At 39.8% G+C, this 25,770-nt stretch overlaps 2 protein-coding genes across 12 annotated transcripts; one reads left to right on the plus strand and one right to left on the minus strand.

The window, feature by feature from the left end:
* The first annotated feature begins 24 nt into the window (after nt 1–24).
* LOC131945553 (carbonic anhydrase 2) lies at nt 25–12,222 on the plus strand. Of its 10 annotated transcripts, none has more exons than XM_059306380.1 (9): nt 25–145; nt 5,459–5,606; nt 6,096–6,125; nt 7,002–7,175; nt 8,892–9,040; nt 10,249–10,345; nt 10,565–10,627; nt 11,693–11,853; nt 12,027–12,222. In XM_059306380.1, exons 2-9 carry the CDS (start codon nt 5,525–5,527, stop codon nt 12,210–12,212), a joined length of 942 nt encoding a protein of 313 aa, XP_059162363.1. In that variant the 5' UTR covers nt 25–145; nt 5,459–5,524; the 3' UTR covers nt 12,213–12,222. The 10 variants fall into 10 exon arrangements, with proteins under 10 accessions (XP_059162363.1, XP_059162365.1, XP_059162364.1 ...); XM_059306382.1 differs by having other exon boundaries at nt 50–145; nt 5,462–5,606; XM_059306381.1 differs by having other exon boundaries at nt 128–215.
* A 1,483-nt stretch (nt 12,223–13,705) lies between these two features.
* Nucleotides 13,706–25,541, minus strand: LOC131945660 (serine/arginine repetitive matrix protein 1). 2 transcript variants are annotated; one of them, XM_059306391.1, is made up of 13 exons: nt 25,352–25,541; nt 23,113–23,351; nt 22,629–22,806; nt 21,999–22,347; nt 21,576–21,790; nt 21,358–21,450; nt 15,533–15,772; nt 15,176–15,427; nt 14,961–15,088; nt 14,659–14,751; nt 14,506–14,543; nt 14,214–14,394; nt 13,706–14,058 (listed from the first exon to the last, which is right to left on the minus strand). In XM_059306391.1, exons 1-13 carry the CDS (start codon nt 25,387–25,389, stop codon nt 13,949–13,951), a joined length of 2,154 nt encoding a protein of 717 aa, XP_059162374.1. In that variant the 5' UTR covers nt 25,390–25,541; the 3' UTR covers nt 13,706–13,948. The 2 variants fall into 2 exon arrangements, with proteins under 2 accessions (XP_059162374.1, XP_059162375.1); XM_059306392.1 differs by having other exon boundaries at nt 14,524–14,543; nt 25,352–25,540.
* Nucleotides 25,542–25,770: the final 229 nt, after the last annotated feature.

The raw sequence follows: 25,770 nt of genomic DNA on the forward strand, positions 1-25,770 counted from the left end.
ACGTTGGAATTTGGCGCCTGGAGGAATGTCTTTTGACGGTGACTACTCAAGCGTGGAAAAGCCGTAAAATGGCTGGTATCTGTGTGGCTGGTATCTGTGTCAACAAGGTTCAGTGTGTGCTGATAACACGTGTTCCAACTACACGGTAGGTGGCCGGGGCCAGTCTTAACCAAATATAGTGATTGAACAGTAGGCCATCTAACCGGCTGTGTCGGGTATGTGGCTGTGTTGATTTCTGTTGGCTGTCGTGTGTCGGGTATGTGGCTGTGTTGGCTGTCGTGTGTCGGGTATGTGGCTGTGTTGATTTCTGTTGGCTGTCGTGTGTCGGGTATGTGGCTGTGTTGATTTCTGTCGTGTGTCGGGTATGTGGCTGTGTTGGCTGTCGTGTGTCGGGTATGTGGCTGTGTTGGCTGTCGGGTATGTGGCTGTGTTGGCTGTCGTGTGTCGGGTATGTGGCTGTGTTGGCTGTCGGGTATGTGGCTGTGTTGGCTGTCGTGTGTCGGGTATGTGGCTGTGTTGGCTGTCGTGTGTCGGGTATGTGGCTGTGTTGGCTGTCGTGTGTCGGGTATGTGGCTGTGTTGGCTGTCGTGTGTCGGGTATGTGGCTGTGTTGGCTGTCGGGTATGTGGCTGTGTTGGCTGTCGTGTGTCGGGTATGTGGCTGTGTTGGCTGTCGTGTGTCGGGTATGTGGCTGTGTTGGCTGTCGTGTGTCGGGTATGTGGCTGTGTTGGCTGTCGGGTATGTGGCTGTGTTGGCTGTCGGGTATGTGGCTGTGTTGGCTGTCGTGTGTCGGGTATGTGGCTGTGTTGGCTGTCGGGTATGTGGCTGTGTTGGCTGTCGTGTGTCGGGTATGTGGCTGTGTTGGCTGTCGTGTGTCGGGTATGTGGCTGTGTTGGCTGTCGTGTGTCGGGTATGTGGCTGTGTTGGCTGTCGGGTATGTGGCTGTGTTGGCTGTCGGGTATGTGGCTGTGTTGGCTGACGTGTGTCGGGTATGTGGCTGTGTTGGCTGTCGGGTATGTGGCTGTGTTGGCTGTCGTGTGTCGGGTATGTGGCTGTGTTGGCTGTCGTGTGTCGGGTATGTGGCTGTGTTGGCTGTCGGGTATGTGGCTGTGTTGGCTGTCGTGTGTCGGGTATGTGGCTGTGTTGGCTGTCGGGTATGTGGCTGTGTTGGCTGACGTGTGTCGGGTATGTGGCTGTGTTGGCTGACGTGTGTCGGGTATGTGGCTGTGTTGATTTCTGTGGCTGTCGTGTGTCGGGTATGTGGCTGTTTTGTGTTAACTAGATAGGCCTACCAACCTAGATAGATATTTTCCACTACCAATGTCTAGACCTACACCAAAATAAGAGCATCTGTTTGAGAGATGCGTAGACCAAGAGAGATTGTAAAGCTACAGAGTTTGAGATTAATAGCCAATAGTCTACTCTAAACATTTCACACATAATTTCTTCAAGCAATGTAAAGTCGGCACCTAATTGTCTGAACTAAAGGAGTAACATTGAATTAACGAGACCTAATTCCGTGTAAGCGATCGGGTTGGAACTATTACAGTTAGATAATGATGTTAATTAGACATACGATTATGTTATCTTGTTTAGGCTGTTCGTTAATTTAATTATGCAATTAATGTGTGAGATGAGTGATATGTAGGCCTAATGCTGTGGTGTGTTAATTCAACAACACAGTGCTGTCTTATACATTACAGTCAACATCACTGTGCTGTCTGATGCATTACTGTTAACATCACTGCGCTGTCTTATACAGTCAACATCACTGTGCTGTCTTATACAGTCAACATCACTGTTTTGTCTTATACAGTCAACATCACTGTGCTGTCTTATACAACATTACAGTCAACATCACTGTGCTGTTTTTAACAACATTACAGTCAACATCACTGTGCTGTCTTATACAACATTACTGTCAACATCACTGTGCTGTCTTATGCATTACAGTCAACATCACTGTGCTGTCTTATACAGTCAACATCACTGTGCTGTCTTATACAGTCAACATCACTGTGCTGTCTTATACAGTCATCATCACTGTGCTGTCTTTTACATTACAGTCAACATCACTGTGCTGTCTTATACATTACAGTCAACATCACTGTGCTGTCTTATACAGTCAACATCACTGTGCTGTCTTATACAGTAAACATCACTGTGCTGTCTTATACATTACAGTCAACATCACTGTGCTGTCTTATACATTACAGTCAACATCACTGTGCTGTCTTATACAGTCAACATCACTGTGCTGTCTTATACAACATTATTGTCAACATCACTGTGCTGTCTTATACAGTCAACATCACTGTGCTGTCTTATACAGTCAACATCACTGTGCTGTCTTATACATTACAGTCAACATCACTGTGCTATCTTATACAGTCAACATCACTGTGCTGCTTATACAGTCAACATCACTGTGCTGTCTTATACAGTCAACATCACTGTGCTGTCTTATACATTACAGTCAACATCACTGTGCTGTCTTATACAGTCAACATCACTGTGCTGTCTTATACAGTCAACATCACTGTGCTGTCTTATACAGTCAACATCACTGTGCTGTCTTATACAGTCAACATCACTGTGCTGTCTTATACAGTCAACATCACTGTGCTGTCTTATACATTACAGTCAACATCACTGTGCTGTCTTATACAGTCAACATCACTGTGCTGTCTTATACAGTCAATATCACTGTGCTGTCTTATACAGTCAACATCACTGTGCTGTCTTATACATTACAGTCAACATCACTGTGCTGTCTTATACAGTCAACATCACTGTGCTGTCTTATACAACATTACAGTCAACATCACTTTGCTGTCTTATACAGTAAACATCACTGTGCTGTCTTATACATTACAGTCAACATCACTGTGCTGTCTTATACATTACAGTCAACATCACTGTGCTGTCTTATACAGTAAACATCACTGTGCTGTCTTATACAGTCAACATCACTGTGCTGTCTTACACAATATGTCCACATTCCTTATCTTGGCCTAGCTCGTCTCAAGTTTCTGGATAGACATCAGGATGTAAACTATATGCACCAGTGACGCGGATATGTGACATATGAGCGGCGTAGTTATGTTGACTATAGGACTATTTAAGACCTATTAGTATATTTTGCGTAGATGTAGGCCAATAGATTGTAGAAAAAAGTCAAATGAAAAAAGTTACAAACCAGGACACAATTAACTAAATACATTTTACATATAGGCCTATATATATATATATATATATATATATATATATATATATATATATATATATATATATATGTGGGTGTGTGGACGGACAAGGACGACTGAAGAAAGACCTACGGCAAAAAACAAACAAATTCTTTTTTCTACCGGGTATTCAAATATGTATGTGACAAAATTTGAGGCGGCTTTCTAAATTACCTTATAGCCTAGCTAGTATCTTTACTTACCAGAAATATAAAAGTCGATTGTTATTATAAACCACAATGCTTTTAAGTTTATAAATATATTACTAAAAAAACACCACCAATATCTACAAACACCCACACGTGTATAGTTCTCGGGTAAATCAAAATATTTGTTAATACACATTTGTGACTTTGCTATTGTGACTTTTCCTAACAGAAATTGTAACGTTTTTCCTAACAAAATTGTGACTTTTTTCCTAACAAAAAAAAAAGAAGAATTTATATAGAAAAGTCTGGAAGAAACATTGTTGACGCCACTGGCACTTAGTGTAGCCGTTTCCCTTCATATGCTGAGGGCACAGAAACAGGTGAACTCTACTTCACTTGCCACATTGACCGTCAGGTTTGAATAGGTAACTGTGCACTGATGTGAAGCAGCACCCCAGACTTCTATTCCAGGCAACAAGCCGGGGCATGGTGATGCAAGTTTTATCTCTGCTAATGAAACCACTTACTTTTTTCATCTAGTCCAAGTCAACTTGATTAACATAATTGTAGCTGAATATTTTAGATTCGCTTTTTATTACTTGACTTGTGGTTTGTTTAGTTACAACTGTATGTTGGCTACACCGCCTTATGGGGTAGCTGCCATAGCTGACACCACATACAGATGTATGTCCCACCCTGGACCACCACATACAGATGTATGTCTGCACCACCACATACAGATGTATGTCCCACCCTACACCACCACATACAGATGTATGTCCCACTCTACACCACCACACACAGATGTATGTCTGCACTACCACATACAGATGTATGTCTGCACTACCACATACAGATGTATGTCTGCACTACCACATACAGATGTATGTCCCACTCTACACCACCACATACAGATGTATGTCTGCACTACCACATACAGATGTATGTCTGCACTACCACATACAGATGTATGTCTGCACTACCACATACAGATGTATGTCTGCACCACCACATACAGATGTATGTCCCACCCTGCACTACCACATACAGATTTATGTCTGCACCACCACATACAGATTTATGTCTGCACCACCACATACAAATGTATGTCCCACTCTACACCACCACATACAGATGTATGTCTGCACTACCACATACAGATGTATGTCTGCACTACCACATACAGATGTATGTCTGCACTACCACATACAGATTTATGTCTGCACCACCACATACAGATTTATGTCTGCACCACCACATACAGATTTATGTCTGCACCACCACATACAGATGTATGTCTGCACCACCACATACAGATGTATGTCTGCACCACCACATACAGATGTATGTCCCACTCTGCACCACCACATACAGATTTATGTCTGCACCACCACATACAGATTTATGTCTGCACTACCACATACAGATTTATGTCTGCACTACCACATACAGATGTATGTCTGCACCACCACATACAGATGTATGTCCCACCCTACACCACCACAAACAGATGTATGTCTGCACTACCACATACAGATTTATGTCTGCACCACCACATACAGATTTATGTCTGCACTACCACATACAGATGTATGTCTGCACCACCACATACAGATGTATGTCTGCACCACCACATACAGATGTATGTCCCACTCTGCACCACCACATACAGATTTATGTCTGCACTACCACATACAGATGTATGTCTGCACCACCACATACAGATGTATGTCCCACTCTGCACCACCACATACAGATTTATGTCTGCACTACCACATACAGATGTATGTCCCACCCTACACCACCACATACAGATGTATGTCCCACCACATACAGATGTATGTCCCACCCTACACTACCACATACAGATGTATGTCCCACCCTAGACCACCACATACAGATGTATGTCTGCACCACCACATACAGATGTATGTCTGCACCACCACATACAGATGTATGTCTGCACCACCACATACAGATGTATGTCCCACCCTGCACTAACCGCGACATGTGACACCGAGACCAGACGAGAGAGATTGTTCTAGCGTCGTTTTGTTTGTTCCAGTAGAGCGGTACCAAATGGAGGTCAGCTTGTGCCAGCACCACACATGCCGGTGACCTCCGTCAGCTGATGGCGAGGCCAGGTTTAGACCACATCTGTTTCTACCTCCTGCCGGCTCTGCTCGTGTATCCAGTCCTCTCACACGATGGAGGTAAGAAAAGAGTTTAACCTTTTATTTTTTTACCTCACACCTCCATCTGTGAGCATCCTCTTCACCTTCTTGCTCCCCATATTGGACCCGATTTGTTTATATTGTCCTGATGTAGGAAATTTAAAGAATCAACCGCTGGTAAAACTGCTAGGTTACGTATTTCAAACGTCGATTGAGTTTATGGAACAATTCGAAATTTTGAACAAACATGCATTGTTTTTTCCTGTTTCAAGTCGCTGCATGGTAATGTTCTAATTTGCCAATTAGGCAATAACAATACCCCTCTACCCGATGGATCTTAACCTGATTTTTCTAGTTTTTCACATTAGGCTCCCTAACGTGGAACAAATTTAGGGAGTCGTTGGTTTAAGTATAAATAGTATAACGTTGTTTTTTTTTTATCTAAATGTTTCACGTGTATTTTATTTATTAATCGATCGGTATTATCTCTATTCCCCTCCCCATTAAATCGCTGTGTCTGGTGTATAGAGTGGAACTACGACCCAAGGGGACCAGATGGTAAGTGGTGGTAGTTGTGGTTGTGGTGTGTGGTTGTGATGTGAGGTCGTGAACTGTGGTGTGTGGTTGTGGACTGTGACGTGTGTTTGTGGACTGTAGTGTGTGGTTGTGGACTGTGGTGTGTGGTTGTGGACTGTGGTTGTGGACTGTGGTGTGTGGTTGTGGACTGTGATGTGTGGTTGTGGACTGTGGTGTGTGGTTTTGGACTGTGGTGTGTGGTTGTGGACTGTGGTTGTGGACTGTGGTTGTGGACTGTGGTGTGTGGTTGTGGACTGTGGTGTGTGGTTGTGGACTGTGGTGTGTGGTTGTGGACTGTGGTGTGTGGTTGTGGAATGTGGTGTGTGGACTGTGGCGTGTGGTTGTGGACTGTGGCAGGTCTCCAGCGACTGTGGCCAAATTGTGTTGTACAGATGCAGGTATTTAGCGGCTTGTTTGATCAGGCTACTCGCCCAGTCTCCGGTGTTTGAACTAACAAGGAGCAATCTCCTCGCCTAGCGACACATATACGTGTGTGACGTCATTAGCAATCTCCTAGCCTAACGACATATATGTGTGTGACGTCATTAGCACTCTCCTAGCCTAGCGACACATATATGTGTCTATGTGACAGTAGGTGTCCTAGCGACTCACATGTTTGTGTGACGCTAGCAATCTCCTAGCGACACATACGTCTGCGTGTGACGTCAGTAGAAATGTTCTAGCGACACATAAGCGCCAAAGAAAACCAGCATCTGATACTGATGACGTCATTGAAATATTTGAAACAATTCTTGCACTACGTGATTCTGACAAAGCCTGCACTGGTCTATAACTGTTAAAACTTAAAAATAAAACCGTGTACCTTTAGGTGACCCAAAGTTCTGTCCCCTCATGCAGGCCCCAGTCACTGGTACCAAAAGTACCCACAATGTGCTGGAAGTTTCCAGTCTCCCATAGAGATCTCGACTGATGAAGTGGTCTACGACCCCACACTGGCGGCACTGGACCTGTCCGACTACAGCAACACTAGGGACGTCAAGATGAGACTAGTCTACCTGGAGGGTCACACAGGTCAGTCTGGTGGTCTCATGGTGGTCAGTGGTGGTCTCATGTAGGTCAGTCTGTTGGTGTCATGGTGGTCAATGCTGATGTCATGTAAGTCAGTGGTTGTGTCATGTAGGTCAGTCTAGTGGTGTCATGTAGGTCAGTGGTGGTGTAGTGTAGGTCAGTCTAGTGGTGTCATGGTGGTCAATGGTGATGTCATGTAGGTCAGTCTAGTGGTGTCATGTAGGTCAGTGGTGGTGTAGTGTATGTCAGTCTCTGGTGGTGGTGTAGTGTAGGTCAGTGGTGGTGTCATGTAGGTCAGTCTAGTCTCATGGTGGTCAGTGGTGGTCTCATGTAGATCAGTCTGGTGGTGTCATGTAGGTCAGTGGTGGTGTAGTGTAGGTCAGTGGTGGTGTCATGTAGGTCAGTCTGGTGGTGTCATGGTGGTCATTCTGGTGGTGTTATTATGGTCAGTCTAGTGGTGTCATGTAGGTCAGTGGTGGTGTTATGTAGGTCAGTCTGGTGGTGTCATGGTGGTCAGTGGTGGTGTCATGTAGGTCAGTCTGGTGGTGTCATGTAGGTCAGTGGTGGTGTAGTGTAGGTCAGTGGTGGTGTCATGTAGGTCAGTCTGGTGGTGTCATGGTGGTCATTCTGGTGGTGTCATGTAGTCAATGGTGGTGTCGTGTAGGTCAGTCTAGTGGTGTCATGTAGGTCAGTCTGGTGTAGTCATGTAGGTCAGTGTTGCCTTAGTTCCTGGAACTATCAGATGTTGTGCTACACTAGCCCTCACGGGTTCTTATACTGGTCTACAAAATACTCTTCTTCACACAGAGGTCATAAAGACCTTCTGAGATCTAACGCCTAATTACACATATTCTACAACCTTCATCCCCCACCCCTTCACTTATTTAAAGGTTACATTATATCTATCCTCAACCCATATCGAGCTGCTATTTTTAGCTTCAGCTAATGGAAACAGTTCTAATTGGCTTGTCTTACAAGTGAAGAGAAAGACGTATATAACTTTTTTGGACCTTTACCAAACTGTGTTATCATAACAATCTGTCTTGCTTTAGGGCTCGCTTCTTTCATGGTAAAGACATTGTTGCAGATGAAGCTGTTTTCTAATGAATACCTCATGACGTGGTAGCCTGATTTAGACCAGAATTGAATTTCTTCCAGCCATCTCTTCGGGGGGGGGGGGGGCGGCAAAACCCCACCGAAAAAATTCTACCGCCCCCCCCCCCCCCCCGAACGAAATGAAATTTATATAATTTATATAGAAAATATATACTTTTACCAGTGTCCGCCCCCCGAAGAAAGTCTACCGCCCCCCCCCCCGAAAATTTCTAGTACCCCCCCCCCCCCCCCCCCGGAGAAAAATGTCTGGAAGAAACACTGCTTTAGACCTCTATGCTTGTGGGGGTTGTATGTTTGTAACCTTGTCATATTCATTGAGCTTAACATCCAATGCTGTAAAAAGTGGCTGTGTGACGTAATATCGCCACGTCAGTTAAAAGCATGACGACATTTATCCAGGACGTGTTTGCCCTTATTTTATGACGTGTTAATTTTGTGATATGATGCGTTTATGTCGTCATTTGAGGTGTTAATGTCGTGTTTTGACGTGTTAATGTCGTGTTTTGGCGTGTTTATTTCGTCATTTGACGTGTTAATGTCGTGATATGACGTGTTATGACGTGTTAATGTCGTGATATGACGTGTTAATGTCGTATTTTGCAGTCCAGCTAATCTTCTCCGGCAAACCTTTATACCTGCGGGGCGGGGGTTTGAGTGGCGAGTACCAGCTTGACCAGCTCCACTTCCACTGGGGGTCATCGGCTGCTAGTGGCTCGGAACATCTGGTCGACTGGAAGAGTTATCCGCTGGAGGTGAGCGTGCATGTTGATACGTGGTTGACATGTTGATACGTGGTTGATATGTTGATACGTGGTTGACATGTTGATACGTGGTTGACATGTTGATACGTGGTTGACATGTTGATACGTGGTTGATACGTGGTTTACGTGTTTAAATGTGGTTTACGTGTTGATACATGTTGATACTTGGTTGATACGTGGTTGACATGTTGATACGTGGTTGACATGTGGTTTACATGTTGATACGTGGTTTATATGTTGATACGTAATACGTGGTTCATATGTTAATACGTGGTTGACATGTTGATATGTGGTTTACATGTTGATACGTGGTTTATATGTTGATACGTGGTTGAAATGTTGATACGTGGTTGACATATTGATACGTGGTTGACATGTTGATACGTGGTTGACATGTTGATACGGTGGTTGCCGCATGTTCCGTGCCGTCTCAGTTGTGTAGTGTGATAATTTTATAGGAAGTATAAATTATGTAGAATAATTTAAATACAAATATATTACTGTCGTTTATTACGTGTATAGATATGTACTGTACGAACTGTGTGTGCACCTCTGTAATATATTCACTAGTGTGTGCACCTCTGTAATATATTCACTAGTGTGTGCACCTCTGTAATATATTCACTAGTGTGTGCACCTCTGTAATATATTCACTAGTGTGTGCACCTCTGTAATATATTCACTAGTGTGTGCACCTCTGTAATATATTCACTAGTGTGTGCACCTCTGTAATATATTCACTAGTGTGTGCACCTCTGTAATATATTCACTAGTGTGTGCACCTCTGTAATATATTCACTAGTGTGTGCACCTCTGTAATATATTCACTAGTGTGTGCACCTCTGTAATATATTCAGTAGTGTGTGCACCTCTGTAATATATTCACTAGTGTGTGCACCTCTGTAATATATTCACTAGTGTGTGCACCTCTGTATTATATTCACTAGTGTGTGCACCTCTGTAATATATTCACTAGTGTGTGCACCTCTGTAATATATTCACTAGTGTGTGCACCTCTGTAATATATTCACTAGTGTGTGCACCTCTGTAATATATTCACTAGTGTGTGCACCTCTGTAATATATTCACTAGTGTGTGCACCTCTGTAATATATTCACTAGTGTGTGCACCTCTGTAATATATTCACTAGTGTGTGCACCTCTATAATATATTCACTAGTGTGTGTCGTTTGTCGCCAGCTTCACATAGTCCACCACCAGCGAAAGATGGGGAACTTTACGGTAGCCTCGTCTCAACCCTACGGTGTGGCCGTACTAGGCATTTTGTTCAAACTAAGTCAGTGATATTTTATTATACGTTTTTTTGTATTGTCAGTCACACTTTAATATTATTGGGACCTAATAGATATGTATCTTTAAAGTCTGTTCTACATCGCCAGTCCACCCCTGCTGGTGTCTGATTGGACGCCATGTTTGTTTTGAAGAGATCTATATCCTGTAACGTCGAATATAAATTAAATTTATTTTTAATATTGTCCTTTCTTCTAACCAACAGGCAAAGTTAAAAACGAAAACTGGGATAAATTTCTCGGGTATTTAAAACAAGTCCCGTCACCGGGTGAGTAATAGAGGTTAGTCGCTAGTAATGTAAGGGTGCTAAAAGTACCAGAATATGAATGATCGATTCCAGTGTGTGAGAGATGGACGATACCAGTGTTTACCAATTTTAAATGAAGGTAGTACCAGAATATGAATGATCGATTCCAGTGTCTGAGAGGTGGACGATACCAGTGTTTACCAATTTTAAATGAAGGTAGTACCAGAATATGAATGATCGATTCCAGTGTCTGAGAGGTGGACGATACCAGTGTTTACCAATTTTAAATGAAGGTAGTACCAGAATATGAATGATCGATTCCAGTGTCTGAGAGGTGGACGATACCAGTGTTTACCAATTTTAAATGAAGGTAGTACTAGAATATGAATGATCGATTCCAGTGTCTGAGAGGTGGACGATACCAGTGTTTGACAATTTTAAATGAAGGTAGTACCAGAATATGAATGATCGATTCCAGTTTATGAGAGGTGGACGATACCAGTGTTTACCAATTTTAAATGAAGGTAGTACCAGAATATGAATGATCGATTCCAGTGTATGAGAGATGGACGATACCAGTGTTTGCCAATTTTAAATGAAGGTAGTACCAGAATATGAATGATCGATTCCAGTGTTTGAGAGGTGGACGATACCAGTGTTTACCAATTTTAAATAAAGGTTGTACCAGAATATGAATGATCGATTCCAGTGTCTGATAGGTGGACGATACCAGTGTTTACCAATTTTAAATGAAGGTAGTATCAGAATATGAGTGATCGATTCCAGTGTTTGAGAGATGGACGATACCAGTGTTTGACAATTTTAAATGAAGGTAGTACTAGAATATGAATGATCGATTCCAGTGTCTGAGAGGTGGACGATACCAGTGTTTGCCAATTTTAAATGACGGTAGTATCAGAATATGAGTGATCGATTCCAGTGTGTGAGAGATGGACGATACCAGTGTTTGCCAATTTTAAATGACGGTAGTATCAGAATATGAATAATCGATTCCAGTGTCTGAGAGGTGGACGATACCAGTGTTTGCCAATTTTAAATGAAGGTAATCGTGTATGGCCCCAACAGGTGACGAGTACGATGTCCCCACGTTTGCCCTCAAAGACCTGATTCCGTCGTCTGCTGGTAAAAACTTCTACCGTTATATTGGCAGTTTGACCACGCCTCCATGTACCCAGCCGGTCATTTGGTCAATAGCTGCCAACTTTATAGAGCTGTCTGACTCACAGGTAAATCAATGTAGCCTAATTATAGATGGCGACATTTGGACATGGCATACGTGATTTGTAGGAGTTGTACAATTCTACGTTTTCAAAAAGCAGATTCGTAAATAAACGAATGTCTGAATGCGCTACTCGCGCAGATGTGAGTTGTACATTAATGAAGAGTTGTCCTTCCCCAGCTGCTGGCGGTGCACAGATTCCGTGACCAAAACGGGGCGCTACTGGAGGACACCTACAGACACATCCAGAACCTGGAGGGACGGAGAGTTCTCACCACGATAAGACGTTACCCTTACAACAGGGCCACCCACACGATTGGCCAACCGGTTCTCTTAGTATTAGGTTTAATCTTACTTTATGGATAAGATTAAAGGTTTTTTTATTACTTCCCTTTGTTGTTTTCTTTGTGAAACTTGTCAACTAGCCAGCTGCTGTGGGTTGGTGTCATAGGGTTGCTACAGGTGTGGGTTGGTGTCATAAGGTTGGCACAGGTGTGGGTTGGTGTCATAAGGTTGGCACATGTGTGGGTTGGTGTCATAAGGTTGCTACAGGTGTGGGTTGGTGTCATAAGGTTGGCACATGTGCAGGTTGGTGTCATAGGGTTGCTACAGGTGTGGGTTGGTGTCATAAGGTTGGCACATGTGTGGGTTGGTGTCATAAGGTTGCTACAGGTGTGGGTTGGTGTCATAAGGTTGGCACATCTGTGGGTTGGTGTCATAAGGTTGGCACAGCTGTGGGTTGGTGTCATAAGGTTGGCACATCTGTGGGTTGGTGTCATAAGGTTGGCACAGCTGTGGGTTGGTGCCATAAAGTTGCTACAGGTGTGGGTTGGTGTCATAAGGTTGCTACAGGTGTGGGTTGGTGTCATAAAGTTGCTACAGCTGTGGGTTGGTGCCATAAGGTTGCTACAGGTGTGGGTTGGTGCCATAAAGTTGCTACAGGTGTGGGTTGGTGTCATAAGGTTACTACAGGTGTGGGTTGGTCACCACAATGGGCATGACAAGTCAATGTAATCATATTACATTTTTAAAAAAAATTTTTAAACATGGCAAGGATAAAATTATAGTTACATTTGTAAAAATTAAAGCAGTTGGGAACCATCAACTACATTCACTTTGATATTTTTGTATTAAAGCTGTTGTATCATTTCAAATGTTTTCAAGGGAACAGGGCATTTCCCCCGTCAATTACCCCCAGACATTACCCCCTTGTCAATTACCCAGTAGGACATTACCCCCCCCCCCCCCCCCCGGGATGAGTTAGGTTTAAGGTTAGGATTAGGGCTAAGGTTAGGATTAGGGCTAGGGCTAAGGTTAGAGCTAGTGTTAGGGTTGTGTCTAGCGTTGGTTTTGTGTGAAGTTTTAGGCTAAGTTGGATGCTTAGGTTTTGGTCTTTTTCTGAAGGTTTGGATTAAAATAGTATATAGGTATAGAATTCTAGTTAGAGTTAGGATTCTAACTTGAGAGGAGGGGGGTAATTCCCCGGTTGGGTAATTGACAGGGGGGGGGGGGATTTCCAGGGGGGGGGGGGTAATGTCCTGTAGCCGTTTTCAAAACCTACCCTCAACCTCTCTCCTTGAAGTCTTTTAAACTGGAAGTAATTTTGTCCTTATTACACAACATAACAGTGCAGTAAAGAGTATTTTATATAGGAAATTTGAATTAATTATTTTAAAGCTAAGTAAAAGCTTGTAAAACTCCATGGATATCTTGCTACTTGACACTGCACCCTTAGAAAATTGGGAAGGAAACATCGTAGTGATTTCATTCTATCCGTGGTTATTACAAAGACCGGATGATTTCATTCACATGTGGATGCATATTACATGGATTTTTAAGAAGCGAACAGAAGCTGTGTACTGAATTTGACATGAATTTAATAAATGAAAATTTTAAACATCACATTAGTCCATACAACAATGATTAGATCCTGGTACCATAATAATATATACATATGTAACATTTTAAAAAGCAATCTGCAATAATAAAATGATTTAGAACTTTCTATAAGTTCAAGATGAAATTTTTAAAAAATCATCTCCATATGGTCAGTTGGTTTCTTCAAGTGCTAGAGATGATTTAAGTCAAGCAGGTAGAGCCAGTTAAGAGCCAACATTGGCTGTGTGGGACTGAGACTCCTCTGCTTGCAGTGTGTCATACATGTCATGCTTCCATTCTCTGTCTAAGCTTGTGTTTCTTCTATCTAGAGATCCTAGGCAAACGTTATAGACAAAGTTTAGGGAAGTGGTCAAAGGGAATTTTGCAGGATTTCTAGTGTGCATGAAAACATTTTTCACCAGTATGAAGGACAAAGTGTGTGTGTGTGAAGCTAGGTAATAAAAGTCACAAAGTAGAATGTGTACTCACTCCTATCATCCACAGAACCCAAGCCTCCCTTGTAGCCACCCCTGTAGCCCCTGCCACCTCCAGGTCCACCTCTAAACCCACTTCTGCCATTCATGCGGAAGCCACTGCTGCCAAAGCCTCTGGAAGGAAACCTGCGACCACGAGGGTGGAATGTCCTGGGTGAGATGTCCCTGTCATCATGCTGAAATAATCAGACACCCACTGAAACAACTTGTTCTCATCAAAACAAGGAAGTCAAGCATGATGTGCTCTATGGTTTGCTACATACAAAAACAATACATTCATTACTCACTTCATTTCTCCTCCTTACCTGTGTGTATTTAAAGGAGTCTAAAAATAGAGAAAAAAAACAAAAGATCGTTAATTGTATCAACATATACATGTCACAGTGACATTGTAGCTATCCAAATAATAGTAGAGACATGAACCCATTTCCAGCACCCACCATCTATGTCTGTAGGCGAGCTGATTTCCTGATCATAGAAGGGGAAGTCCCTGCCACGCCCTCTACCACGACCTCGATATCCTCCTCTCCAGCCTGAAAGAATTCAAAAGTTCAGCAGCATTAACTTTACAAATTTTAACAAACACACAGTACACAGTGTTGCTATCAAACACGGAGTACAATTGAATATTTCCTAAGGTGTATCAAACACTGAGTACAATTGAATATTTCCTATCAAACACTGAGTGCAACTGAATATTCCCTAAGGTGTTGCTATCAAACACTGAAAGAAAAAGCTTCACCTCTTGTATTAGTTGGGCTTGTGCTGTATCTAGGCCTGTGGTCAAAGCCTCTATTTCTCCCATCTCTCAAGTCATCCCTCCTCATGTCTAGTTCTGTCTTATCTGCTTCTGGGCTCCAAGCTCTCCTCCTACATTCAAAAGACATGCTGTAGTAGTAGCACAATAAAAATGTATTTGTGTTGAGTTACTGACTTGTCTAAGGAATAAATACTCACCCAAACTTTCCTCTTGTTCGGACACCACCCCTCCCTCTCCTCCTTACAGTTCGCCTGTCATTGTCCCAGCTGCTTCTAGAATCTCCTCTCTCTAGGCTACCAAATCTCCTTTGCTCTCGGTCTTGATCCACCACCACATTTCTTCCTCCATAATCAGCAAAATTCCTGGTATTTTCAACACTGGACCCTCTGTAAAAAAGTTCCGTTCCTGTGTCTAGCTCTCCACGTTGTACCTCTATTCTAAATCCAACACTAAAGCAAAGAAAAGTCTTTTGTGTGTAAAAATTGATTTTCTACAAAATATTGAAAAAGCAATAACACTAGTAAAAAAAAGTTTATGCTGGGTAAATGACTCACTCTACTCTATCATTGCGTCTCCTCTCAAGGGCTTGTCTTAAATCATAAGGTTCTGGTTTGCCTCTTTCATTTCTCTCTCCTCTTCTATCTTCTGTTCTCTTTGCTTCTCTGTTCTCACTTTTGTTGACCCTCTTCTCTGTAGTTCCAGTTTGATCTGTATCTCTCCTTTTTTTACCCTCCTCTCTCTCAAGCTGTTCCCTAAATTTAGATTCATACCTTGGGTCTGGTCTAGGATCAAGTCTGAGAAAAGTAACATTGGTTTGGATAAAAATGAGCTCAAATTGTTTTTGTTCATGAGCTGAAAAATATAAAAAATGCATGAGATACAATAATGCCTAGTCAAATATTAAGACAATTCCAGAAAAGGCTGAAAAAGAATGAATTGATTAGAATTTTTAAAATATCAAATACATGTTTTGATCCTGGTATTTGAGCAGTAAATAAAACCCAAACCATTAAATCAAAGAAAAAATAGACACAGATGCTTTACTTACATCATTTTAGCATGTGCTAGCCCCCTCTCTTTACACAAGGGAGTTTCTTTGTTGTGTATCCTACTTGCTAAAATCACTCAAATTCTGCATTCAAATGGTTTGCTTTTTACTACTTGTGCCAGAAACTCAATTTTATATTTTAGACAATGCCATCACCTTCATCTGTTTACCTTGTTCAAATCCACCTCCTTCACTGACTTCATTAGTGTAGGATTTAGAATTTCTCTTCTCAGACCTTCTGTTCTCATCTTTAAGCCCTTACCTGCTAGTTATCATTTTGCATTTCAGTCTGTTCATTATGATGCTTTGAGATCACTTGTAGTTAGCAGTTTTCATCTGATTTGTTTCAACATTTCTTTTAAAAAAGAGCATGACTCACATTGGACAAATCTTTCTTTGATTCCCAATTGGAAAAAATATAGTTGTAGTGAAGATCATGTGTGTACTGTACTGTATTAATAAGTATTAAATTTTCAAGAACCAAAACAATGAAAGTTGCCTGTTTTGTTTCTATTACCATGATATCATAATTGTGCATTGCACAAGAAAAGAAAATGGAGATTAAACTGCATAATGTCGCTCTTTTCCAAATTTCACTTTGGCCAATTGTGTGCACAATGTGCATGAAAACTAACCTCAAGCTGGTAAGTTGAGTTCAATCAGTTGTTTTATTCAATGTTTAATGAGAATGCTGTAGTATTCATCAATGTGACATCTAGTGATGTCAAGGGTTTTCTTAAGCCTGGAGGTCATTTGCCACAGGTTGCTACTGGTGTAGGGCCAGCACATGTCAATACTTCATGTGAGCCAACTATTGATATGACCCTAGACTATCTTGTAAGTCTCTGCTTCATACAATAAGACTGGTCTCATTTGAATGTTTCAACTAAGGTCTGTGACATTTCTCTACAAGCATTTGTTCTTGAGTTGAGAGAAGATAGCTCTTGTTTTTCAAATCCATAATTTTTTCTACCCTGTAGGTCAAGGTTTCTGACAAGCTGTATGAAGTCCTCGTCATTTGCATTCCTAATTAGTGCAATTTTTAAAGTCTTGCTCCCTTTTTGTGGATGCTGAGCTCATTCTGTGATATATCAGCTCCTTCTGCATACTGTTAGCTTTGATAAGCCTTCTACGAAGTCTAGGACATCAATCCACTGGTGGAGGTCTTCAAGGCAAAGGGGAAGAAAAGTGGCAGCAACTAGCATCTATTTTACTATGATACAGATCTAGAAGCCATTTCTAAACTACCCTTAGGTGCTACTTGGTGAGACAAATCAAAATGCTTTACAGATTCATTGACTGCAAGCTTGAATACTTCTGATCCAATTATATAACAGTAACTATGGATAAATGGAAGTTTTCTTGCTCTGTAGCGTGATGCTTTCAACAAAGAATCAGATTTTGAAAATGCAATCTCTTAAGATATGGTGCAGTTAGTCCTGACATCAATCACAAGTAGTAGGAGTTACTTTAAAGCCTTGTTGTATGTATCAAGTGTTTCCCAGGTTGATGTGTCTATCAGTATCCCTCTCAGAGCAGTAAAAATCACATCTGTAATAGGAGTTGCAAGTGGAAATATATTCATGTGACATGGCAGTCAACATTTTAGCTTCAGCTTTAAAGTTGAATCAAATGTAAAAGGTTCAAACATTTTCTCATGTTTCCATCATTTGCTGCCTGTGATGATTTAATCAAAATAACATTTTCAACAGTGGTGATTTGATCTTTCAACTGCATTATAGTTTTAGGCAAATTGTATGGCGGGTCTTCACCTTCCATCAACTGGATTTTGTTTATTATAAAACTATAGTTACCATTCTAGAAGCTTCACAAAATATTTTTCTTGATTTGTTTCAGGCTCTAGGTTGTAAAGTATGACTATCAGCTGAATACTTTGAATTGGATTATGTGTGTACAGCAGCCAATAAATATGAAACAAATACATCCTAAAACCTAATACTTCCTATCAATTTTAAATCAATTTATATTTAATTATCAATGTAAATGAAGGGATTCAACTGACCATCTAATTTTATGTGAAAAAAAAGCAATGCTCATAGTCATGACAAAATAACCCAGAGAAAAGCCTATTATTATTTTTTTTTCTTTCTAGGGATACATGAATTGAACTTTAAAAAAAAACTACTCCTTAATTTTAAATCAGTAAAAGCCCTAACTATAAATAGAATGTTATCACGTAATCTGCTTTTTGCTATAATCAGATCCAATGTTAACAGTGAAGATTCTTTATTTCAGATATTTTATCTGAACTTTGAAGACAGCAATGATTCTTTCTATCCGTTGTTTATCCAAACCATTGTTGATAGCTCAAATTATTTCCTGCATCAACTTGATCAGGTCCAATGTTGACAGTGACGATTCTTTCTTGCTTCAACTTAATCAGATTCATTGTTGATATTGATAGTTATTTCTTGTATCAACAATGAGATCCAATGATTCTTTCTTGCATCAACTTAACCCCTTTACCGTGTGTCACGAGTTAACTCGTCATATAAAATCTTGTGCTTAACCGTACATCACGAGTTAACTCGTCTTCAGATAAAAAAGTCGTCTGTGTGCTGTGCGTCCTGAGTTAACTCGTCTTGATGCGAAAATAGCATTGGAAATCAATAACAATGTAGAGGGAGGCTAATCTAACAGCCAATTCCACAACGGATGATAAAAATAGGTCATCACGTGATGTGAAAACGAAAGTGGAAAAAAAAATATTATACGGTTTCCAAAAAAAAAAAAAAAATTTCCACGGTAAAGGGGTTAATCAGAAACATTGTTGATATTGATAATTATTTCTTGTATCAACAATGAGATCCAATGATTCTTTCTTGTACCAACTTAAGACCCATTGTTGATAGTGATATTTCTTTCTTGTATCAATATAATCCATAATAAGATCCAATGTTGACAGTGATGATTCTTTCTTGTATCACCTAAATCAGATCCATTGTTGACAGTGATGATTCTTTCTTGTATCTACTGAATCCATAATCAGCTACAATGTTGACACTACAGTGATGATTCTTTCTTTGTTTCAACTGAATCAGATCCAATGTTGAGAGTGATGATTCTTTCTTGTATCAACTTAAGATCTAATGTTGACAATGATGATTCTTTCTTGTATTAACTTAATATCCAATGTTGACAATGATGATTCTTTCTTGTATCAACATAAGATCCAATGTTGACAATGATGATTCTTTCTTGTATCAACTGAATCCATAATCAGCTACAATGTTGACACTACAGTGATGATTCTTTCTTTGTTTCAACTTAATCAGATCCAATGTTGACAATGATGATTCTTTCTTGTATCAACTGAATAAGATCCAATGTTGACAGTGATGATTCTTTCTTGTATCAGCTTAAGATCCAATGTTGACAATGATGATTCTTTCTTGTATCAACTTAATCAGATCCAATGTTGACAATGATGATTCTTTCTTGTATCAACTTAAGATCCAATGTTGACAATGATATTTCTTTCTTGTATCAGCTTAAGATCCAATGTTGACAATGATGATTCTTTCTTGTATCAACTTAAGATCCAATGTTGACAATGATGATTCTTTCTTGTATCAACTTAAGATCCAATGTTGACAATGATGATTCTTTCTTGTATCAACTTAAGATCCAATGTTGACAGTGATGATTCTTTCTTGTATCAACTGAATAAGATCCAATGTTGACAGTGATGATTCTTTCTTGTATCAACTGAATAAGATCCAATGTTGACAGTGATGATTCTTTCTTGTATCAACTGAATAAGATCCAATGTTGACAGTGATGATTCTTTCTTGTATCAACTGAATCAGATCAAATGTTAGGGGTCGGCGTGGTCGAGTCGGCAAAGCTCATGGTTGCTAATCCGAAAAGTCTCGAGTTCGAACCCACGGGCAGATGAGGCTCGTTAGCTGGGGACAGCCACTCTTCTAGGAGAGACAACTCCAAAATTAAACAACTGCTGCCTTGTAGTTTGTTCTTGGTTGGACAAAGGCTATGGAAGCAAATCCAAAAAGAAAAGCAGGCTGAAATCGGAGTCAATGGCCTCAATGGCGCATAACCAGTTGACACGTAACGCTTAATTGTGTTGGAGGCGTGGTCGAGTCGGCAAAAAGCTCATGGTTGATTAATTCGATCAAAGTTTCGAGTTCAAACCCACTGGCAGATAAATCTCGATCCCCTTCAACACTAATTATTAAGAACGAAGAAGAAGAAGATCAAATGTTGACAGTGATGATTCTTTAGTCTGATTCATCAGGTTCCATTGTTTCTTTCTGTTAACCAGATGTTATTTTTTCACCAAATCCTATTTTTTTTGCAAAAAGTTTTTTGAACTTACTTTTTAGCAACCACAAATTTTGCAACTGCCTTTCGCTTTCATTATAAACAGAACTGGCTGTAAAGTACTATTTCAAACATGGCATTTGTTATGCCATCAGAGTAACAAATGGTTATTCATTTAAAAAAGGTTTCTTTAGTAAAAATTAAATCTCAGTGGCAGACTTAAAATAACAACCTTTTTTTTTTTTTGATAATACCATCTGTTTTTAATTTTGTAATTAATGACATTAGCCATCCAGTCTGATGGTTTGTAGAATATTATCAGGAAAAAAGACTCATTTTTGTCTATCAGAATATTTTCTAAGATACCACCTGGTCCAGTGCTGCATCATCAATACTATGTGCTGAACATTATTCACCTGACTGATTTGATCTGAATGTGAAGCTTGAGTTTTCAAATAACAATTTAACATAGTATCTTCAGTGTGGCTCTGCAGCATCGTGATTTTAAGAATGTAAATCTAATATTAGAAGTAACTTATAATAAAGGATGTTACTTTTAAGACTGTTGAGTGAATCAAAGGCTAGATTACTTTAGCCAATCCTAGATTAGGAACGGTAATATCAGCTTAAGCTGTAGAAGAAGACCTTTTATCCATTCTATAGCAGCTACAAAAGCATGTGTTATCACACATTTTTATTTCCTGAATTAATAGTAGAATCCTAGGTTAGCTCAAGTATAGAACCTCCATGTTTGAAAGCAACCTTTGTTTTCATTTTGACACAAAATATTTTGTGTCAATTTCAATAATTTCTGCTTTCTGCTTGCATTTGAGGGGCAAGATTCTTTTATTGTATCATCCATATCATATGAACCTTCATACAATAGATTGTTGTGTCCATTATATTGAGCTTATAGAACATTTTGTTCCTTGCCTTAGGTCACTTGGTGTAGCAAGATTGCAGACCAATTGGTGTTAAGGCATCCCAGAATATCAAGTGCTGCTCAGGACAAACTCAGAAACAATTTACCTTATTTCAGGTTCTCTACTCCTAGATAAATGAGCATCCCTGTGGGGAGATTTACTCCTAGATCTAACACCAATTTGACGCCCAAAAGCTTTCCTGTTGAAAACAAAGCAATGTATACATAAATATAAAGGGGTACCAGAAAAAGTCATTTATTCTAGTACTACGATTTACACAGATTTCATTTGACAACAATCCAACCAAAATATGGACCAACTCACCGTATTACATCGGGAGACATTCTAGAGAGGCTGTCCGAAGAAACTTTTGGTGCAGCTGATGTAGACTTTACTCTTACCAGACGACGTTCAAAATCTGGATCATCAGCAAAATTTTCATCATGACGCCATATTTTGATTTCTTCTCTGTCAAATATTGGTTTGCGACCTTCAGTCTTTTTATGCACCATTTTGAAGAGTGTCGAGTCAAAAACTTTCTAAAAATTAGATTATCAATTCATAATTAAAAAGGTATCATCTGTTATACATTTTCACAATCAAACATGGAAAATTTTAGTAATTGAAATTCATCACAAGGATTGAGAAACCACACAAAATTGTAGAAGTAACAACTTGGATGTTGAGAAGAGAGTGAATATTTAACAAAACAGTCTCATAATAAAAAAATATTGCAATGGATTTTACCTTAACAGTTACATCCTCTGAAGGTTCAGCATTTGGATTACGTAATATTGCAATAGTTACATTCTCTTCCAACTCAAATGGCTCTTGGTCACTCAAAGTAAAACGCTTGTGCAATGTCATTCGCGCTGGCTTTTTCTTACTAGATGAACTCACTTTCCGCTCTGGAATTGAGCCACTTCTTTGGTTGAGAGGTTGGGGATCTGATCTTTTCAGACTGGATGTGTTTGGTGGGGTTTGACTACGCAGACGTTTCGGTGGAGGGCTCACTGAACTGTGGCTTTTCTTTTTCAAAGCACTTTCAGAATGTGCAGCTGAAGAGTTCTTGGTAAATTTAGGGTCATTTTTTAACCTATAGAAGTACAGTTGGAGAAGTAAAACATTTAGACTACAACAATAAACAGCATTGAACTTTTTTTTAAAATAAAGTTGCTATAAATATTGTGTGAATTATTTTTATATGATAAAAATTGAAACCTAAAACATTCAATGATAATAAGCTTTTATAAAGCTAAAGATGATAGTAAAAGTGTCCTTTGCTCAAGAAATCTTTTTGAATCATACAGTAAACAGCACATTCAACAGAACGACTTTATTTCATACATATATGCTTGGTAAAAAAGTATATCATGCCTGTCTGTTCCAGCTTTTGGTGGTGGTCTAGGAGAAAGAGATCTTTGCTGAGGTCTTTGTTGTGGTCTGAGGACTGAATTTTCTCTCTCATTCATCAATCTAGTCCCTGAGCCCATATTTGGATCTCTAGAACTTGAGAGTTGAGGATGCCTAGGAATGAGGGGACTTAAAGGACGTCCTGAAAGGAACATCAACAAAATGAACTGTATGTAGGAATAGTCCTATTAGGAATACAAACCACGCATTCAAAATATTTATTTTAAGCTACAAAAGAAGTAGTTCAATTAATTATACACACAAACAAACACCTTTTTGATTAACAAAAAATACCACAATAGTTCTTTATATTTTGATTTGCTAAACAGAAGTAATGTGAATTGTATAACCAATCAATTATCATTGGAGTAGTTCAATTACTCGAAATTACTAATTTCTTAATTATATACATAAACAAACAAATTTTCAATGAAAAATCATGCCAGACCAGCATAAGGTGATCTAGGGCGAGGTCTCTTATGGGGAGATCTACTTTTCCTTCCAATTGGAGAAGGCCCTCTGAAGTCTTTACGGCTATTAAATTTAGGTGAAGCTTTAAAATGCTTTTTCTCTCTTCTCAAAGGTGATGGAGATCTGTGCCTCATGGGTCTCCCTCCCCTGCCTCTACCACCAGGCACATCATTCTGCCAGCTTCGTTTGTGCTTGGTGGGTACTGGTGAATGAGACCTAATTAAAAAAAAAATTATCAAGCTAATCATCTGAAATTAATCAAGACAGATTTTAAATATAATTTCAAAAATAGAAATGTGGAGAAAATTTAACTCAAGACTCTAGCTGACCAGCTAGCTAGATCTAGATCTCGACTCTAAAAAATCTAGATCCTACTCAGTTAGTGTTAACAGTGTTAACACAGGGTTCATGCTCAAAAGTTCAAATAAAATTCCTGGAGTTTTCCAGGAGTTTAAAAAAATTCAAGGAGATTTTTAAAAACAAAAAAGAAACCCAATTTGTACATTTAAAAAAGCGTACTTAATAATACATTTAATTAGCTAAGCCAATGCAAAAATTTAATTTCAGTAAAAGTAAAACAATATATTAGTTACATATTAGGATAGAGGCTATCAATCTGACTATAGACCAGTTTGAATTTTCAAAATCTGACCATAAACAAAAAAGTTATGATTTTTATTGTCATTAAAAAAATAGCAGTTTTTTCAGACAACCGGGATAGACCCTGAAAGGGGAAAAATACTGGGAGGGTATGGACCAAATTTTTTTTCACTATAAAAGAGGTATAAATGCAAGCAGACTTCACCTATTAATATCATTTCGTGATATTTTATTGATTTTTGGATGCCAAATCCAATGATGCTAGGCTAGCCGACCAACCCGATGAACGTGTCAGACGAATATTATGTAATTTCAGAGACAAAAGCCTGGCAAGATTTCTTGATCTATACACAAGGATTAGTAACATCAACTCCACAAAGTGAAAGGGGAAGAGAGGTGGGGTATGAAACCACCAAGAGCTGCTCGGGTACCGTATGGGTGTTACACGACATCAAAGGCGACGATCGTTTGCTTGTCGCGTCACGGAGTAGTGGGGGCGGTGTGAGGCTATGGATGTTACGTTGGGTGTTATATACCATGTAGGATGGTCAGTGTCTTCCCCCACCCACCCCAGCCCATTTTGGTAGATTTGGCAAGCTAGTATTAAGCGTATTAACAATTTTTAGTCAACCGAAAAAAAGAGCCACTGGAAAAATTTAATTTATTTTCTATAGCCATTTTTACGAAAAATTAATGTATAAAATAAAATAATGAAATGTTACGCGAATCAGCATTGTTTGATCGGGTCGCAGCTATCCAGGTTAATTTCTAAAGAAGATTAATTTTGACGATTAGTCCTGAGCTGTAAATACTACTACAACTTTTTTTGCCGTTTCAATAGTTTAAGACAAAGTTATGAAACATGCCTGTCTACTTTAAAAATCCAATAGCCGACAAGTCAAACACGGGAACACATGTACGTGTAGGCCTATCTATCTTTAGAAATTGTTTATAGTATCATCCAATCGGGTCAATCGCCTAGCATTACGTGATCACACACTCGGCTGTGCCACACAATCACGGCAGTGCGATTCAGTCTGACGACGGCCGATGCGTTTATTTTTATTTTCGTCCCATTTAAAAACTACTATTCAATTATTGGCGGAACAAAATCAAATAATTTCGGTTGGTTTTGCGCCGCGGGTTAATGAAATTTTATGAGATTTCATGAGAATTTTTTAAATTTCAGGAGAATTCCAGGAGGTTTTTATATTTTTTTAAATTCCAGGTTTGTACGTTTTTTAAGATTCCAGAGTTTTCCAGGACCTCCTGGAATTTTCAGGAGGCTAACTGACTAACTCAACAGCAGTCATACTCATAATCACCCGTCATACTGCTACAGTACAGACACGTTGACTCAACCAACAAGTACAGTCAGTGTCAGTACGTGAGTAAAATGATAGTCTAGTAAGGTTTAGTAAAATCATTAAAAGTTAAAGTAACAACTGGTGGAACGAGAGACACACCACAACAGACAACTAAACAAAACAAGACTAGCGCTAGGCAGTAGTCTACTGTCTAGATCTAGAATCTAGCTAGTAGTACAGTAGTAGTAGTAGTAGACTTAGATCTATATCTCTAGAACTCTAGATCCTGTTAAAGTTGGTTCTTAGTACCTGCTATGTTTACGTCGATGACCTCTGTCTTGAGGCATACTTGCAATATGTATAGATCTAGATGTACTAGAATCTATACTGTACCGCTATACGTGTATATAAGAATCCGGAGTAACGACTTTAATTTTGTCTGCCCCGTTTAGCACAGTAATGGAAAAACGCATCTAGATCTAGATTTCTAGATCTACTTCCGGTGGGAAAAAAATAAAGAACAGGACTGGAAATATTTTTAACGAGCCGACCCGCGACGTATCATACGCCGATATTTAGTTGTTTTATTTTCTACTTTTCAGTCATTCATAATGTGTGAATTCGACAGTATCAACGCTACCACTGAAAATATTTGCTTTAAAACACTATCAGTAGGCCGTTAAGGACGATACCCCCCCCCAACCTCCTTTCCCCCCAACCCCAACCCC

Source organism: Physella acuta, unplaced genomic scaffold (assembly GCF_028476545.2).
Source record: "Physella acuta isolate Inbredline_101_S28 unplaced genomic scaffold, ASM2847654v3 ptg000049l, whole genome shotgun sequence".
NCBI lineage: Eukaryota > Metazoa > Mollusca > Gastropoda > Physidae > Physella > Physella acuta.